General features: G+C 37.8%; 3 protein-coding genes and 1 long non-coding RNA gene across 4 annotated transcripts; 1 reads left to right on the top strand and 3 right to left on the bottom strand.

Moving 5' to 3' along the window:
* The first annotated feature begins 41 nt into the window (after positions 1-41).
* Positions 42-1,801, top strand: LOC147294952 (binding partner of ACD11 1-like). Its single transcript, XM_086233858.1, has 7 exons — positions 42-179; positions 297-336; positions 495-535; positions 716-819; positions 899-977; positions 1,236-1,322; positions 1,412-1,801. Exons 2-7 carry the CDS (start codon positions 333-335, stop codon positions 1,661-1,663), a joined length of 567 nt encoding a protein of 188 aa, XP_086089984.1. The 5' UTR covers positions 42-179; positions 297-332; the 3' UTR covers positions 1,664-1,801.
* Positions 1,802-2,840: 1,039 nt separating this feature from the next.
* Positions 2,841-18,150, bottom strand: LOC147294949 (CRS2-associated factor 2, chloroplastic-like; the record flags this gene model as incomplete). Its single annotated transcript, XM_086231226.1, has 7 exons — positions 2,841-2,966; positions 14,589-14,921; positions 15,821-15,962; positions 16,313-16,440; positions 16,923-17,148; positions 17,315-17,442; positions 17,535-18,150. Coding segments are annotated over 7 exons (1,656 nt in total), but the record flags the coding sequence as incomplete, so codon positions are not given.
* Positions 3,680-12,248, bottom strand: LOC147294951 (uncharacterized). The gene is made up of 2 exons (XM_086233853.1): positions 4,133-12,248; positions 3,680-3,982 (listed from the first exon to the last, which is right to left on the bottom strand). Exon 1 carries the CDS (start codon positions 12,076-12,078, stop codon positions 6,643-6,645), a length of 5,436 nt encoding a protein of 1,811 aa, XP_086089979.1. The 5' UTR covers positions 12,079-12,248; the 3' UTR covers positions 3,680-3,982; positions 4,133-6,642.
* Positions 3,680-12,675, bottom strand: LOC147294950 (uncharacterized). Its single transcript, XR_015120652.1, has 2 exons — positions 12,258-12,675; positions 3,680-4,389 (listed from the first exon to the last, which is right to left on the bottom strand). It is a non-coding gene; the product is annotated as an uncharacterized LOC147294950 (long non-coding RNA).
* Positions 18,151-18,279: the final 129 nt, after the last annotated feature.

Below are 18,279 nucleotides of genomic sequence, written 5' to 3'. Positions count from 1 at the left end.
TGGCTGCTAATACAAGCCCAAAACAACCCAAGAGTTTCAAAGCCCAGTCCAAGTGACGGTCGATTCACAAGTCACAACTAGAACTAGGATTTAATTTTCTTCTTCTATATATAGAAGCAGAAAGGATTCACCTCTTCTGCTGTATTCGAAACCCTATCAGAAGCTACACAGCCGCCACGGTAGCTCTCCACCTTTTTTTTTCTTGGATCTTTTCTTTCTCTTCCTCTTATGCAAAACTGGTTTAGTTTCATCATCTATACAGCTACAAATGCATTAACCGCGATTTTTTATTTCAGGGGAAGAAGCGCTCCAGTGAGCAAGACAATCCCACCATGTGTAAGTCCTCTTTTGTTCTACGGGTCTAGATCTTATCGATTTTATTATACGAATCAGAATCGAATGGCTTTGATTCTTTTTTCTGTTTTTGGTTTTCATGGAAATTTGTTTTGATCTAGTATTAATTTGTATATTGTTTCTGTTTGTTCTTTTTACAGCCTGCAAATCAAGCCGATATGACCTCAGCGTTCCTTTCAAGGTATTGTTATTATTTTATGCTTAGCAATGCTTTAATTGCTGTGAATTAGCTTTGTTTTGTTTTGCTTAGCAATTGTAACATATGTTCATTCTCTGAATTTCACATATATGATATGAAGTCATGTTTGATATGTACGGGTTGAGATTTCATTCATTTGCTGTTCTTTGTTCTCCTTGACAGACAAGGACAGTGGAAGTTAAGAATATCTCTCATAGGGCATGGGACGATGAAATACCGAAATTCCTTTCCTTCCTTGGTGAAATTGATGTTATTGACAGACGATGGTTGATTTTCTTTCTTTCTCTTTTTGGGTTACTAATCAGGATGGGGATGGCTCATAATATTTATATATATTCATTGCAGTGACGATAAGGGATGGGTTCTGAATGGATATGTTACCTTCATGGATCCCATAGGGGCAGCAATTTCAGTTCTTCTTTCGGTGGGATTTACTTCGATCTCAATGCATTAATTTTGAGCCACCTTGCCTTTTTTCGTAGTTGCTTAATCATCTAATGATTGCTGATTTTCTATTGTAACAATTTGATGGTAACTTGTATTAACTTCCGACCAATTTGATTTTCTATTGGGATCTGGGTGAAATTTAGTATTCTGATTTCACAAAAAATTGTTACAACTTCTTGTTTTATTCAAGTTGTAGTCAATCTCATCAGATAACTTAATTGTGTGTATCTTTCAGGGAGCAACATTAGGTGATCAGCCCGTTACCATAGATCTGGCTCCAGATTATGAGCTTCCAGATTTTTTGTCTCTAGAAAAACCAATTGTAAGTAACTAATATTATTTTCTGACAGCATCTTTTCCTATGACATTGTTTATAAAATTGATTGTGACACTGTTGATCGAATTGTTCAGATGTATACTGAGTCTGAGTCTGAGTCTGAGGCTAAGGTTCGGGCTCGAGCTCTGGCAGAGAGAAGAGATCAAGATTTAATTTCTTATGGTGCTGATCCATCTGCTGTTCGATCTGCCCGAAATGCAGAGGAGATTGTGACTCTTATGCTAGCCGCAGGCTTTATTTTGGGAGAAGATGCAATCAGCAAGGCAAAGGCATTTGATGAGAAATACCAGCTTACTTCCACTGCCTCAGCCACAAAACAAGATTAAAATTGAGTTTTGGATCGAATTTCAATTCAAGATTATCCAAACCCAGGCCTAACAAATAGTTTATATATCTTTAATTGCTACAAATGGGTTACATACTTGTACTTGCTCCACTAATTATGTTATCTAATTTGGATCCCAGGTCTATGTGTTTAAATGAATATGAGTAAGTCTATACTCATCAAAATCAAATACCATCAGATTTCAGTAGCAAAACTTAAGTAGCAACATTTCTAATGTGAAATGTTAGGCAAAAAACAATTGAAATGTTAAAGGGTAAAGAAAAATGTGATAATGGTGTATGAATTGAGCCGAATATTTTCCAAAACTCATTTGGAAATTATCAAAATATGAAACCCAGAATTAAAGTAAGCTTCGGAGTTATTCCATTCTAACAACACCATTACTGCCAGAAGAGAAAGAGTTTAATACAATACGTTCTGATAAATAAAGGTGTGCTCGCAAATGAAAATCAATATAAAATAGGATGCTTTGCTTCTTCCTTCTTCCTCCCGTCAAGAGAGAGAGAGAGAAGCAAAAGGGAGGGTGTGGAAGAGTTACTTTTTTTTTTGTTGCCTGCAGTTTTAGTTTATATATGCCTGAGGTTTTGTCGTCTGATCTTCCGTTGCCGCTGTGGGATTGTAGGAGATTAAAGAAAGCAAAGACAGAATAAACTTTTCTTCTTCTCAAGTCAGAACTCAGAAGTCAAAAACCAATAATAAATTTTGATATGATATTGTATTCATTTTCTTGTGGGATTGGATAATGCTACGTTCTTTTCTCCAGAACCCGCAAACCACTTAAACAAGTCCACGTGGACCTTATGAAAAATGGATGCTTCTCTTTTGGTTCCTATATTACCCACGTGAACCTGCAAATTGGGTTCCTATTTTGGTTTGTTTACTTCTTCTTCCTGGAGACTAGTCCCTTGTTTGATGGCTTGATTCAAGTTTATATTTGAGAACCAAATGGTATCATTTCAATCAAGCAAGTAGTATTGATATTTGTAAAAAGCTTAAAAAACAAAAATAATGTTTTATGTTGCCAACCAAACAATATTTATGATTTCAGCATATTAGAGCATAGCAGTGCCATGACTTTGTCGTTGGCAGAGGGTAAATGATAACAAGGGACTAAAAGGTAACAATGTTCTGACTTCTGACCAACAACAAAATACAATGTGAAATTATAAACCAGAGGCTGCCTTGGAGATACTATTGAAATTAATCATGATCAAGATTCTCTGCTATTACATCAACAGGTAATGACCCCAAGGGGACTGAATCACTATCATAAAATGCATCATTGATGGAAATCCTGCAAGTATACAGGGTGGATGTAATATAGTATATGGATAAAAGGTTGTCGTACCCACGAGGATTATTAATTTAATTCAAAAACTTAAATTCCTTATTTAGATCTAATAAAAATAAACACAACTTAAAAATTAAAAAATGACTTTGAGAAGGGTATTGTGATGATTTATGATGAGAACAAATGAAAACGCAACAATTAAAAACAAGGATCAAGAACAATAAGTAAACTAATGAAAATAAAATATTATGGTTTAACAATCAATTGGAAGAACTAGGGATTCAGAATCAACCACAAGCAATCCAGTTTAGGTTTTAATACATTCAACAAATTCTTTTGATTCTTTAGATGATAATTCTCGTATCTAAGTTCCTCTCAGATACTTAGACCATAGTTTTCCTTAAGTGCATGATTCTTTCCTTCTCAGGCAAAGGTCGTATACCCTAACATGCAATTTATCCTTCTCAGGCACAAATTTAACAAATAGGATTCATTACGGTCTAGAAAACAAGAGAACCAAGCAAATCATTATTCTCTCTCGAGCAACAATGTAATTTACCACACTCAACCACAAGAAGCTAATTCAAATTATATTGCCTCTCAGCCTCAAATTCAACTTCAAATTTACTAGATGCAAAGCCCTAAGGTGCGCAGTCAAAGAACTTAACAAATAGCAACAATTAAAACAGTGATTAAGCATTCATCTAAAAGAAACTAAAAATCCATTAAATAAATATTAAAAACCATAAACATTCATGCTAGGGCATCATCCTATCCCTAGAAAAAGAGTTTAGTTGCTCATGTTTAAAGAAAACATAATTAAAAATCTAGAAAACATTAAAAACTTATGAACTATGACGATGGATGAGAGAAAACAATGATGGCAGCCACTTCTTGTCTCTCCTTCTTCCCAAAAAGAACCCCTAAGATGATGATCTCCTTCCTTTAAATAAGAAACAAATCCTTTTCTTCTTTGGTAAAGACTTTCCTTGTTGGACTTGGATTATTCTTATGATGAGTTGTCATTGATGGTTTGGCACCCAAAATCCCAACAAAAATAGGATTAGACCTTAAATAATAAACCTGGATTCCTCTAGATACTTCCCAAATACACATAACATCAATTGGGTTCCAAGAAAGAAATCTAAAAAGAATTACTTTGCATTTTCGCACAAAATTTTCTGCCTGAACTGCCTTCAGTCAAATAGCCATAACTTCTCCTAGAAAAATGCAAATCACGAACCGTAAAATTCCTCGGAAAGCTAACATCCGTATCTTTCCAACGGTATAGGGCACAACATCTGGTTTGCTCCGAGGAGGTGCAGTTTATTCCGCGAAGTTGACTGATCTGCCCAGTAATTTCTACTCTGAAAATATTCCATTTTGCTTTGTTTTCTCCTCTTTACTCTTCAAACCTATAAAAATATAAAACTAAATTAAAACGAACTAAAAACACCCTAAAACATAACAATAATCCAAGAACAAGAGTATGAAAATATATGAAATAATGGTCAGATCAAATACCCCCAAACTTGAACTTTGCTTGTCCTCAAGCAACAAAACAAAATAAAAACAGAAATTAAAAACACAAACACCCCAAGAATAAACCATAAAAAGTCCTAAACCTTCCAATAATTACCTCAGAGAACTAAAGTGCAGCATTAGAGTATCAAAGGTTCAAAAAGCATTAAAACAGGTCCATAAGAACTCTTAATCACGTGAACTTCATATCAATCATGCTCAAATGTAGTGTGAAATAGTCATGAGTTAATGCAGAACTTCAATATCCAAGTAAACATGTAAGAACTAGTTTTAACTCCAAAATCTCACCAAGACATACACTCACAATGAAGCACACAGATTTTCTGGCTAGTCATAACTTTTCACTCATGTTTATGTGAGAAGAATAATGTATATGGCAACAAATAGCTCACATAAATTAATTATAAAAGAAAGCTCTTTTTCTGAAAATAAAATGATCTCAATAAAAGATAGGAAATTGCTTCCATATGCTCCCTTCTTTACCTCATCTCCACAGATCAAATTCACATAATCTCTAAGATCAAAAGGTCTTTACTCATGGTTGTAATGGGGCTTGGGGGTAAGGGCAAAAGAAAGAAAGGATAAGGATATCACAAAGATTCTATGAAAATTAGTAGAGCAAATGATGATCACAAAGGAATTAGCAGAGAACACATGATCAGGGTAAGTTGGAAAATACTTCAAAACTGGAGGCTGCATAAGAATCCAAATTTTCCAAACCCAAAATCAACTCTAATGCCAACAATTCTTAGGTCCAGATAAGCATTTATGCTGAGGTGAAAACAAAAGAAGAATAATGGTATCTGAATATTGATCAATGCCATGTACTAAAGATTTCAAGACCTGATGGGGTCAAGGCTGTATCTGCAATTCAATTTTTTTTTTTTTTTTTTTTTTTTTTTTCATTTTCATTGCTTTTTTTTTTTTTTTTTTTTTCTTCTTGTAGACACTCTAACCTTATTCTTCTCAACAAAACATACTAGTCTCAACCCATCATGTCGTCAATAATCAAACTTGCTCATTTTTTTCTTTAACAAAAGATAAGCAGCCAAATAGCTATAAAATTATCAATATGATTAATGCAACTGTCACAAAGATCAGATATTCAGAGTAATATAAGAGTTGTGCACTCAAATATGTCCAAGTCACAATTTCCATGACTTACTAACACCTTCCAGCCCCCGAGCTGCTACCTGCTGACTGAGAACCAATCTGAACCATTAATAATTATGCATTCCCTTACAGCAATTTTTCTCTACTAATCTCATAAAATAGGGTAAGGATATGTGTTTAAGTTCAGGGCTGAGGATGATGTGGTTTCATGAAGAAACGGCTTATTTAGGCACAAAGGGCTATCTAAAGGATAATATGTTAAGGACACAAGCTTGTTTGGTCATAGTGGTTAATCCTACATGCCTTAATCACTTCCTAAAAATCATGCAAATTAATTCAAAGTCTCAAGAGGTATTGAAGGAAGTTCTAGAGTTACAATTCAAGAATGAGATCATAAAAATACAAGAAAAAGAAAGATGATGAAACAATAAATATCACTCTCAAAGATAAGCAACTAGGCTCAATACTCACAGGGGTTATACCAGTCCAACTTAGTTCTCACATAGTTTTTCAGATATCAAAAGTTCCACACCAACCTAGGCTACGTACAATGAGAATTTAAGCATGATGAAAAACTACAAATTAAGATCTAGACCCAAATCAATGCTCAATGTTCCCTCTAGCTCTTGCAGATCAAGTTCCTATTCCCATCATTGGATTTGGAAGGCAACTAAACACACAAAAACAAATTTTTTTTTTTTTTTTTTTTTTCAAATAGAAATTAAAAGACACCCCCCCAAACTTGAATAGAACATTGTCCCCAATGTTAAAAGATTGAAAACAACATGCAAGGAATCAGATAAATAAGGGATGAACAAATAGACACAATAAAGAAGAGAAAATGTATATGTGCAGATCAAGGAGATTAAGTTTAGAGCTCCCTGAGTATTAGAAGTCATGGTTGGCAGCAGTGCGCGAATACGAAGGTCAAGCTCTCATCTCATCCATCCCAAAACTTGGGTTGCCTCCCAAGAAGCGCTGAATTTAAAGTCGTCAGCCCGACTCAGCAACACTCACATAATTGAAGGGACACTAAGGTACACGACCTCAATGGCTTGGGTGTGTTCCTCTAGTGTGTTGACAGGCTCCAAATATGGTTTCAAACGATGGCCGTTCACTTTAAATACGGAGCCATCAGTCATGTTTTTGATTTCGACCGCTCCGTGAGGAAATGCTTGAACGACTAGAAAAGGCCCAGACCATCTTGAACGAAGTTTGCCCGGAAATAGTCGAAGTCGCGAGTTAAATAATAAGACTTTCTGATTTGGCTCAAAACGCTTCAGAATTAATGCTTTGTCATGAGCAATCTTGGTTTTCTCTTTATAAATCTTTGCATTCTCATAAGCTTCATTCCTCAATTCATCTAACTCATTCAATTGAAACTTCCTTGCTGTCCCAGCCTTGTTAATGTCGAAATTTAGTTTCTTGAGAGCCCAATATGCACGATGTTCCAACTCCACTGGAAGATGACAGGCTTTCCCAAAGACTAGCCTATAAGGAGACATGCCTAGGGGAGTCTTGAAAGCTGTCCTATAAGCCCAACATGCATCACTCACCTTCAAAGCCCAATCTTTGCGGTTTTGATTCACTGTTTTCTCTAGAATTTGCTTGATTTCCCTGTTTGACACTTCAACTTGTCCACTAGTCTGCGGATGGTAGGGAGTAGCGACCTTATGAGTGATGTTATACTTCTTCATGATAGCCTCGAAAGGCTTATTAATAAAGTGGGAACCTCCGTCACTAATGATAGCACGAGGTGTACCAAAACGGGTAAAGATGTGCTCTTTCAAGAAATTTAACACAACCTTGTGATCATTGGTCCTCGTCGCCAACGCCTCCACCCATTTAGAAACATAATCCACAGCAACAATAATGTAGAGATAACCATGAGATACTGGAAACGGCCCCATAAAGTCAATACCCCAAACATCGAACAATTCAACCTCTAAAATATTCTGTAAAGGCATCTGTGATCTGGAGGATAAATTGCCCGTTCGTTGGCACCTATCACATGTTATAACAAAAGTATATGCATCCTTGAATAGAGTAGGCCAATAAAATCCACTTTGCAATACCTTTAGAGCTGTCTTCTTTGCACCAAAATGACCTCCGCAAGCATATGAATGACAAAACGTCAAGATGCTTTGCACTTCACTTTGAGGAACACAGCGTCGGATGATTTGATCAGGGCAATGCTTGAAAAGATAAGGGTCATCCCAGAAGTAGTGTCGAACTTGAGAGAGGAAGCGCTTCCTTTGTTGCCTATCCCAATCAGCCGGTATAAATTTTTGAGCCAAGTAGTTAACTATGTCTGCATACCACGGAAGTTGTTCTATGGAGAAAAGCTGCTCATCGGGGAAATGATCATTGATAGGAATCTCGACCCCTTTTTCATGTATTAACCGGGACAGATGGTCTGCAACGACATTCTCAGCTCCCTTTTTATCTTTTATTTCAAGATCAAACTCTTGTAAAAGAAGGATCCACCTTATGAGACGTGGCTTAGCATCTTTTTTCGTCAATAAATATCTCAGGGCAGCATGATCAGAATAAATAATCACCTTGCAGCCAAGTAAATAGCTTCTAAACTTTTCCAATGCAAAAATCACCGCAAGCAATTCTTTCTCCGTTGTTGAATAATTTAATTGAGCATCATTAAGAGTCCTACTTGCGTAATATATAACATGAGGAAGCTTATTAACTCGCTGCCCCAGAACAGCCCCTATAGCATAATCTGAAGCATCGCACATAATTTCAAAGGGCATAGTCCAATCCGGAGCTCTTATGATAGGAGCTTGTGACAACTCAGCCTTAAGGGTGTTAAACGCCTTTAAGCACTCTTCATTGAATTTAAACACTGCGTCTTTGGCCAATAAATCACATAAAGGCTTGCTGATTTTTGAAAAATCCTTAATGAACCGTCGATAGAAGCCGGCATGCCCAAGAAACGATCGAATTTCTTTGACTGAAGCTGGAGGAGGAAGCTTAGAAATCAGCTCCACCTTGGCTTTATCGACTTCAATCCCTTGTGAAGAAATGATATGACCCAGAACAATCCCCTTTTTCACCATGAAGTGACACTTCTCCCAATTTAAAACCAAGTTGGTTTCTTGACACCGTTGAAGTACTAATGAAAGATGATGGAGACATTCATCAAAAGAGGACCCAAATACAGAGAAATCATCCATGAATACCTCAATAAATCTTTCAACCATGTCGGAGAAGATACTCATCATACATCTTTGGAAAGTTGCTGGAGCGTTGCATAAACCGAAAGGCATTCGTCTATATGCGAAAGTGCCAAATGGGCAGGTGAATGTCGTCTTTTCTTGATCTTCTGGAGCGATAGGAATCTGGTTATACCCTGAATAACCATCAAGGAAACAGTAGTGACTGTGGCCTGCAAGTCTCTCGAGCATCTGATCAATAAATGGCAAGGGAAAGTGATCTTTCCGAGTGGCACTATTCAGCTTCCTATAATCGATACAAACTCTCCACCCCGTCACTAGTCTTTGTGGGATGAGTTCATTATTTTCATTCTTAACCACTGTTATTCCAGATTTCTTCGGTACAACTTGCACAGGACTTACCCATTTGCTATCTGAAATAGGATAAATAACGCCCACATCTAGTAATTTGAGAACTTCAGCCCGTACCACTTCTTTCATATTGGGATTTAGACGCCTCTGAGCTTCCCTAGAAGGCTTAGAATCTTCCTCAAGATAAATTCGGTGCATACACATTGACGGACTAATCCCCTTAATGTCAGCAATAGTCCATCCCAAGGCTATCTTATGCTCCCTTAACACACGAACCAACTTTTCTTCTTCTGTTCGACTAAGGTCAGCAGCTATAATCACAGGAAGAGTCTCTAAATCACCCAAATATACATATTTTAAAGTCTCTGGAAGGGGTTTCAGTTCAAGTGTTGGAGGTTGGATGATGGAAGGAACGAGTTTGGCATGTGAAGATGGCAATACTTCAAACTTAGGATGGCTTGTAGGAGGGTAAGAGTTCACAGCTTGGAGTTCTTGGGCTGCTGCTAGTACTGAGACTTTGTCAAAGTTCATGCCATGTTGAGTTAGGCAAACTTCTAGAGGATCGGTGGAGCTTGATTCAATAAATGTATTCTCAATTATGCGATCCACAGCTTCCACATGAAAACAATCATAAAGATCCATGGGTTTCTTCAAAGCCTCAAAGACTTGAAATTTTACAGTAGTACCTTGCACAGTCATGGTTAGTAACCCTTCTTTAACATCAATTTTCGTACCTGCAGTGGCCATGAAGGGTCTACCAAGAATGAGAGGTAGCTCGCGGTCCGGAATTTCAACTTCTTCCATGTCCAAAACAATAAAATCAGCAGGGAGAATAAATTCATCAACTTTGACAAGTACGTCCTCAATGATGCCTCTTGGATATTTTACAGAACGATCCGCGAATTGTAGAGATATTGAAATAGGTTTCAGCTCACCCAAACCAAGGTGTTCATAAACGGAATAAGGCATTAAGTTCACACTTGCTCCCAGATCCAGTAATGCTCTGTCAAAATTCCTTGCTCCAATCGTACATGGTACTGTAAAGCTGCCAGGATCTTTGAGTTTCGGTGGCAATTTCCTTTGAAGCACAGCACTAACTTCCTCTGACAACATCACCTTTTCATGTTCATCAAATTTCCTTTTGTTGGTGCATAAATCTTTCAAAAACTTTGCATAAGAAGGAATTTGTTTGATAGCCTCTAGCAAAGGAATATTAATTTGCACCTTCTTGAATTGCTCTAGAATATCTCCCATGTTCTTCTCTTTTCTTGCTTGCTTTGCACGTTGAGGAAAAGGCAAAGAAGTTATTGGAGGGCTGGGCAAGGTATCTTGCTGCAATGGAGCAGTTTTAAAACCCTGTTGGTCTGCATTGGAACTAAAGGACACTTGCTGGTCTGATTTGGCAGCTTTAGCAAGGCTAGTTGTGTGCTTGTCATGCTCAGATTCGACCTTTCTTTCTTCCATCTCTCCATGATTTCCAACCTTGTTATCTATTATTTTTCCACTCCTCAAAGTTGTAATAGCTTGAACTTGCTCATTATTCCTTGGATTAGCTTCGGTTTGGCTAGGAAATTGTCCTTGTCCTCTCGCCAAACTACTCACAGCAGTAGCTATTTGACTTAATTGAACCTCGAGCTTTGACTGACTCTTCTCCAAAATTGATTGGCTTTGTTTCAGTGATGCTACCTCTTGTTTATAGCTTGACGTCTCCTTTACGAGCTGAGTTAACATCTCCTTGATAGAAGGGTCCTCTTGTTGCACTGGAGGAGCTTGATAGGATTGCTGATACGGCCTTGAAAAATTAGATGGTCCCAAGGTATTCTGTGAGTTACTCCAAGAAAAGTTAGGATGTTGTTTCCACCCCGGATTATAAGTGTTTGAATAAGGATCATTCCGCGGCCTTCCATTGAATGCATTAACCTCTTGCACATCTTCTAATGTAGGATTCGACGGACAATTTGCGGTGTCATGAGCTATGCTAGCACACAAAGTACATGGTTGTGCTGTGACCTTGGTCACTAATGGTGCGAGAAGCTTTGTTAGAGCTGCAACCTGTGCTTCCAAACCTGTCCTAGAATTAACTTCATACATGCCTCCTTTCTTTGTTACTGGTGGAGCCGTAACTTGAGAATCTGTCGTAGGAAGGTCCCAATGCTCAGAGTTCTCACAAATAGTCTCAAAAATATCGATCGCCTCATCTGCAGTTTTATCCATTAAGCTTCCACCCACTGTTGAATCGACCATACTCCTGCTCTGAGGTTTAAGCCCTCTATAAAAATACTGGACTTTCTGCCAAGTATCTATCCCATGATGAGGACATTGAAGATAAAAATCCTTGTAACGTTCCCAGCTTTCATGAAATTGTTCGCCATCCAGTTGACGGAAACTCATAATGTTATTCAACACAGCATTAGTTTTTCGAGCAGGAAAATATTTACTCAGAAATTTCTTGGATAACTCTGTCCAAGAGTTGATAGATGCCGCAGGAAGAGAGTCTAACCAATTCAATGCCTTATCTCTCAACGAGAATGGAAATAAACGGAGTCGAACTTGTTCCTCAGTTATCCCAGCATAGCTGAATGTGGAGCAAATATTGAAAAATGTCTTGAGATGGTTGTAAGGATTTTCTTCTTCTTTTCCATGGAAGATGGGCAAGGATTGAATGGTTTGTGGACGAATTTCGAAACGTTGCACGATCGGAGTTAAGACAATACATGAAGGAGCACTGTATTCTGCAGGGGCGGTGTAATCTCGAAGCTTCTTGGGTGGTTCTGGGAGTATTAGTTGATCCCCCATAGTTGGTCTTAAAATAGTCTGCTGCGCTTTCTGCCTTCGCTGATTACAGAGAGTGTGCTCAAGTTCGTGATCGATTGGAATAAGCGCTAGATTGAGCGATCGTCTCCCGTGCATACACTTTGTGCAAACTTGTACTTATTGACCCCCAAATTAAATGGGCAAACAGAGAATACCAACAAATACCCGAAAATACCCAATAAAATCCAAATACACTTTGTGCTATTTACCCCTGTTTCAAATAGATTGGCAGCAAATCCAAACTAATTAGAATCTCAAATTAAATATCAACTCACCAGAAGTCTGGAGCGGTTAATCGACGGGGCTCCGCTGTGGGCTGCTGTCAAAACAAAGATGTGATACCCATTTGCTTTGCTCGACGGGAAGAGAGGGATTCTAGTGGCTGGAAGTCTTGGGTAGCGTCGACTCGGACTCAAATCGGTAGTGCCAACTTAGCTGATGGGTCGAACTCAGATCCCCCAAAAACGTGATGAATCTTTGCTGTGATGCCAATGGGCTTTGCTGAGAAAATAGGAAAGGAACTTGCTGATAATGCCGAAGTCGAAGATGGTGGTTTCGGCGTCGAGCTTGATGTTGATGGAGCTTTGCTGATAAGAGAAGAGAGGAGAGAGATCGGATATCCTTTTGAGTTGAAAAAAATTTCCGCTTGCTGCAAGTGAACCAGCCTTTTTGATTTGAGAAGAGATATATGTATTGCTGGTAGGAATGGATGCTAGAAAGAGAAGAAGCCCATCTCTTAGAGTAGATAATGGGTCCTACACCAATTAGCTTTCCTTGTCTTCTCCTTTTTCAATTTCAACCCCACTTGCCAAAATCAATCACGTGCACACTTTTTTTTTTGGAAGGAAGAGATATTTCTTCTTCTTGCTGTATCTAGGAAATGGGCACAAACAAAAAAAAATTCAGCTCCTTATCTAGAAAGGAAAGAAAAGTCAAAATAAATTTTTTTTTTTTTTTTTAAACACTAAAAAAAAATTTTATTCCTAAACTAACTAAGAAACAAAAATAATTAGATGAAAATTAGAAATCCAAATTCTAAACTAAATTAAATAATCCCCGGCAACGGCGCCAAAAACTTGATGGAAATCCTGCAAGTATACAGGGTGGATGTAATATAGTATATGGATAAAAGGTTGTCGTACCCACGAGGATTATTAATTTAATTCAAAAACTTAAATTCCTTATTTAGATCTAATAAAAATAAACACAACTTAAAAATTAAAAAATGACTTTGAGAAGGGTATTGTGATGATTTATGATGAGAACAAATGAAAACGCAACAATTAAAAACAAGGATCAAGAACAATAAGTAAACTAATGAAAATAAAATATTATGGTTTAACAATCAATTGGAAGAACTAGGGATTCAGAATCAACCACAAGCAATCCAGTTTAGGTTTTAATACATTCAACAAATTCTTTTGATTCTTTAGATGATAATTCTTGTATCTAAGTTCCTCTCAGATACTTAGACCATAGTTTTCCTTAAGTGCATGATTCTTTCCTTCTCAGGCAAAGGTCGTATACCCTAACATGCAATTTATCCTTCTCAGGCACAAATTTAACAAATAGGATTCATTACGGTCTAGAAAACAAGAGAACCAAGCAAATCATTATTCTCTCTCGAGCAACAATGTAATTTACCACACTCAACCACAAGAAGCTAATTCAAATTATATTGCCTCTCAGCCTCAAATTCAACTTCAAATTTACTAGATGCAAAGCCCTAAGGTGCGCAGTCAAAGAACTTAACAAATAGCAACAATTAAAACAGTGATTAAGCATTCATCTAAAAGAAACTAAAAATCCATTAAATAAATATTAAAAACCATAAACATTCATGCTAGGGCATCATCCTATCCCTAGAAAAAGAGTTTAGTTGCTCATGTTTAAAGAAAACATAATTAAAAATCTAGAAAACATTAAAAACTTATGAACTATGACGATGGATGAGAGAAAACAATGATGGCAGCCACTTCTTGTCTCTCCTTCTTCCCAAAAAGAACCCCTAAGATGATGATCTCCTTCCTTTAAATAAGAAACAAATCCTTTTCTTCTTTGGTAAAGACTTTCCTTGTTGGACTTGGATTATTCTTATGATGAGTTGTCATTGATGGTTTGGCACCCAAAATCCCAACAAAAATAGGATTAGACCTTAAATAATAAACCTGGATTCCTCTAGATACTTCCCAAATACACATAACATCAATTGGGTTCCAAGAAAGAAATCTAAAAAGAATTACTTTGCATTTTCGCACAAAATTTTCTGCCTGAACTGCCTTCAGTCAAATAGCCATAACTTCTCCTAGAAAAATGCAAATCACGAACCGTAAAATTCCTCGGAAAGCTAACATCCGTATCTTTCCAACGGTATAGGGCACAACATCTGGTTTGCTCCGAGGAGGTGCAGTTTATTCCGCGAAGTTGACTGATCTGCCCAGTAATTTCTACTCTGAAAATATTCCATTTTGCTTTGTTTTCTCCTCTTTACTCTTCAAACCTATAAAAATATAAAACTAAATTAAAACGAACTAAAAACACCCTAAAACATAACAATAATCCAAGAACAAGAGTATGAAAATATATGAAATAATGGTCAGATCAATCATCACTATCATCACTATAATCATAATCATCTTTGTTACTATAGACTTCATATTCACCACTATAAGGGTCACTTTGGGGAACCTCAGACTCTTGGATAGAGCTGCTGGTACCATCTTCACTTGACAAGATTAATGCTGGATAGGAGTGCTCTGTGGCCTGTGAAACACCCTCAAATTCCTCCACCCTCTTCAGAAGAGCATCGGGATCAAGGTCAATTTCATCCAGCAACAGTGCTTTGTTCGAGTCAATTGAGCGTTTCCACAGCGACATCATTTTAGGGCTTGTTATCACTGTTTTGGCATCAGGCTTACAAGAATTATCATTATCTTGGCCTGAAAAAGCACAATCAATGCATAAATGGAGGCCAAGCATAACTGTCTAGCATCACAGGAGCATATAAGTGCTTCAAGTGTTGAAAAAATTTGGTTGTTATAGTATTATTACCGAGGAAACAAGAAGTTCAGAAACAAATTGAAAAATCTTAGGGGAAAAAAATACACCATGTACTAGCAATATAAAAGTTCCAATCTGTCCAGCAAAAGATAAAAAAGCAAAATACACAACATAGAGACTTTGTCCACGTGCAATCCTCAAATAACTAATTATGTGTGTATGAGCGAGAGAGAGAGAGATAGAGCTGCTTAAAATTTAGTTCTGGAAAATACAATTTCTAGGATGCTGCGTCTCTTGTCTAAAATCGGTTCAACAAAATTTAGTTCTCAAAGAATGTAATTTCTAGGATACTGCTCCTCTTGTCAGCAGCTGATAAGGACTTTTCCTAAAAAACAGGCTGCAACCCTACCTGCCTTTTCCAAGATTACTTGAAAGGCAGAAGCTTCCTTCAATTTGGATTGAGATGAAGCCCTAAAACATCACACCATGTCTATTCTAATCATGAGGTCTACCATCCATGACACTGATAACAGAAGGCCCACATGATGGTGAAATCATGTTAAAGCCCTTAAAAAAATTTCATCTTCCAATTTTACAATTAGCAACCAAAATGATTTCAGACCAAACAAAAAGCGACATGTTCAATATGGAAGATTATAAAATGCATAAGATTCAAGTGCCTCCTTATTACCCCTGCATAATAATCACCCCACTCTTATCTAGACATGATGTTAAGTTAATATAAGCTTATGACAGAGATAATCTCCTGAATCATGGGTTTATTATTAATTTGTAGTCGGTTTTAAAAATATTCATGCATATGCATTGTAACTTGTACCCCTCTCTGTTGATGATAGAATATCAACATCAGCAGGTTCTGAAGGTGAAGGTGCCGCTTGGTACATTGATATCCAATCTGGTCCCCTCCACATCAATATCTGTTCATCATCAAAAGAAAGTAGCACACAAGGAACCAATTCCTGTAAACAAGTGGAGAGGTAAACGGTCAGTGGGAAACTAAGAGCATGGTAGACAGAATGATTGAGGCAACCCTTTACAGAATATAAACACCATCAAGCAATTTTTCAAGATACTATCTGGCACTTGTAAGAAGCACTGCCATCCATTTACTGATCATTGTGAGTCAAATAGAAATAAGTACCTCTGAAAGGTTTTGAAAGCCAAAAATTATAATTTTTTTAAAAGAAGAAAACCCAGTTTCACATGTTAAACCTCAAAAGAGTACCATTTCTTACAGGGCTTTATACAGGATCAGGCTAAAATATATCGAAAGAAGAGTTATAAGAACAGAAGATGTATATATACGAACCTTAAGCTTAGCGCCTAATTTTTTGTAATCGCTTGCATGCATCCCCCTGCAGTCAATCTTTACCAAAGGACTTCCTTCAAAAGCATGCCTAACATCTCTCACCAAGGTGATGTATACTCCATTTTTGGCTGCAATTTGAAAGAAACATAAAAATAGTATGAAATAATTATCTTTGGAAGTTTAGAACCTTGGTAATGCATGTCTATTAAATTATTAATCTTAATCACAAATCAATGTGACAGTTAATTTTTTAATTAAAGAGCTCTGAACCCCCAATGAAAACTGAATTTAGCTGCTTGTCGCAGCCACGAAGATCAATTCCTTGACATCATCTGATACAGAGCATGGTTTTAATGCTTTAAACAATAATTTTGGAACACAAGGACCACTGACACCGGAGGATCAAATTTGGACCCTTTTGAAATAACAATACAGAACATATAAATTGACTATCTCATTATACTTAAAAAAAGCCTTGCTTCACATCTTATGGCTCCAGTTGCTTGGAACGAGATCAAAAAACGAGACTAAGCAGCAAATAAACCTTTTATGACAATTGACAGGGTGTTCGCATATAAGAATGAGCAATGCACTTAGTAGGGACAATTACCTAATTTACATATTGGCAAAAGTCTTTTCCCTTTGTTCCGCAATTCTTCAGCTTGAGCTTTAGTCAATCCTTCTGGAGCCTCTTGGATAAGTTTAGGGTAGACAGGAGCAGCTGGTTTCCACAGCATCAGCGGATACTGTGGACGAGTTTTATAGTTGTAGTTTCTTCCGCAAAAGAGATAAACTACACCGCCAACTCGATGGATGATCTTTCCCCCAGTTCTTTCCTGGAATCATATACAAAACCTGAGTTTTATCAAGTTTTTCCGTAGTCTGATCGTCAGCTTAAACTGCATTGTCGAACTTCCACAGTATATACAGTAATGTAAGTTAATTTTGTGATGTTGAACATGCTATTGTGGTGGCAGAACAAAACAAGCAATTCATGGATACCTCAAGATGGTGGCAAACATTATTCATATCTACAGTTGGAACACCTTTGCATTTAACTTTACAGACTGGTCGCCGCTTCCAATGCGAATGTACCAACTCCAACATATTATGCGTCAATCCATCTCTTCCTAAACAAACAGAAAAACGAGTCACTCAACACTCAACAGCAAAGAAAGCAATAAGAAAAACACCAAGACAGCACCAAAAGCAAAGAGCTCACCGAGATTGACTTGGCGATTATCGGACAAATGGGGTTTGACGAGCATTTTGACCTCCCATTTCTTCAAGGGCTCTCCGAGAATCTCCTCCCTTGTCTTCTCCTGCCTGGGATACTTCCCCAACTGAAAGGGCCTCGGCATTTCCACCTGCTTCACTCCCTTGGTTCCCGGAATCAACGGACCGACGGAGTCGAAAAGCGGAACCTTCCGCCTCATCTTCTTCTCCTTGGCGCTCTTCAACGGAGCCTTGCCGGTCCACGGCCTCGGCATTGTGGGCGGCGCGAAGGGCAAGAAAGCTGGTTCGCGAATGGCCAAAGGTTTCGCCTTTGGGGTCTCGGAGTAGCTGAATTGGAACTCGAAGGGCGCGCCGGGGAGGAGGTACGACACGCCGTTTTCGCCGACGACGACGGAGCGGTCGCCGTCGGATTGGATGACGCCCTCGCGTACGGGCTTGTAGTATTTGGTGCGGCGGTGGAGGGATTTGAGAGCTGGGTTGGGAGGAGGGGCATTTTGGGACTTTTTCAGGGGAGGCGGGTATTTGGGAATTGGGATTGGTGGGGAAGAAGAGGAGGAGGTGGTGGGATTTGGGTCGTTTGGGGGTGGGGTTGAAGGGATAAAAATTAATTAGGTTAAATAGCATTAAAAAATAAAAGAAAATGTTATTTATCTTAATTTTTCCCCTATTCATGTAATAAATGATATACATACCACGTTATTGCATTATTAAAAATAACATATTGTATAATC

The sequence above is a fragment of the Dryas octopetala genome, chromosome 2, assembly GCF_963921425.1.
Source record: "Dryas octopetala chromosome 2, drDryOcto1.1, whole genome shotgun sequence".
NCBI lineage: Eukaryota > Viridiplantae > Streptophyta > Magnoliopsida > Rosales > Rosaceae > Dryas > Dryas octopetala.
This window is presented reverse-complemented; position numbering and strand designations above follow the sequence as displayed.

Coding starts and splice junctions, on each gene's coding strand:
- LOC147294952 (XM_086233858.1), top strand. Junction 536..715: donor ACCTCAGCGTTCCTTTCAAG/GTATTGTTATTA, acceptor TCTCCTTGACAG/ACAAGGACAGTGGAAGTTAA. Junction 820..898: donor GATGTTATTGACAGACGATG/GTTGATTTTCTT, acceptor TATTCATTGCAG/TGACGATAAGGGATGGGTTC.
- LOC147294951 (XM_086233853.1), bottom strand. CDS start 12,078: ATGCACGGGAGACGATCGCTCAATCTAGCGCTTATTCCAATCGATCAC.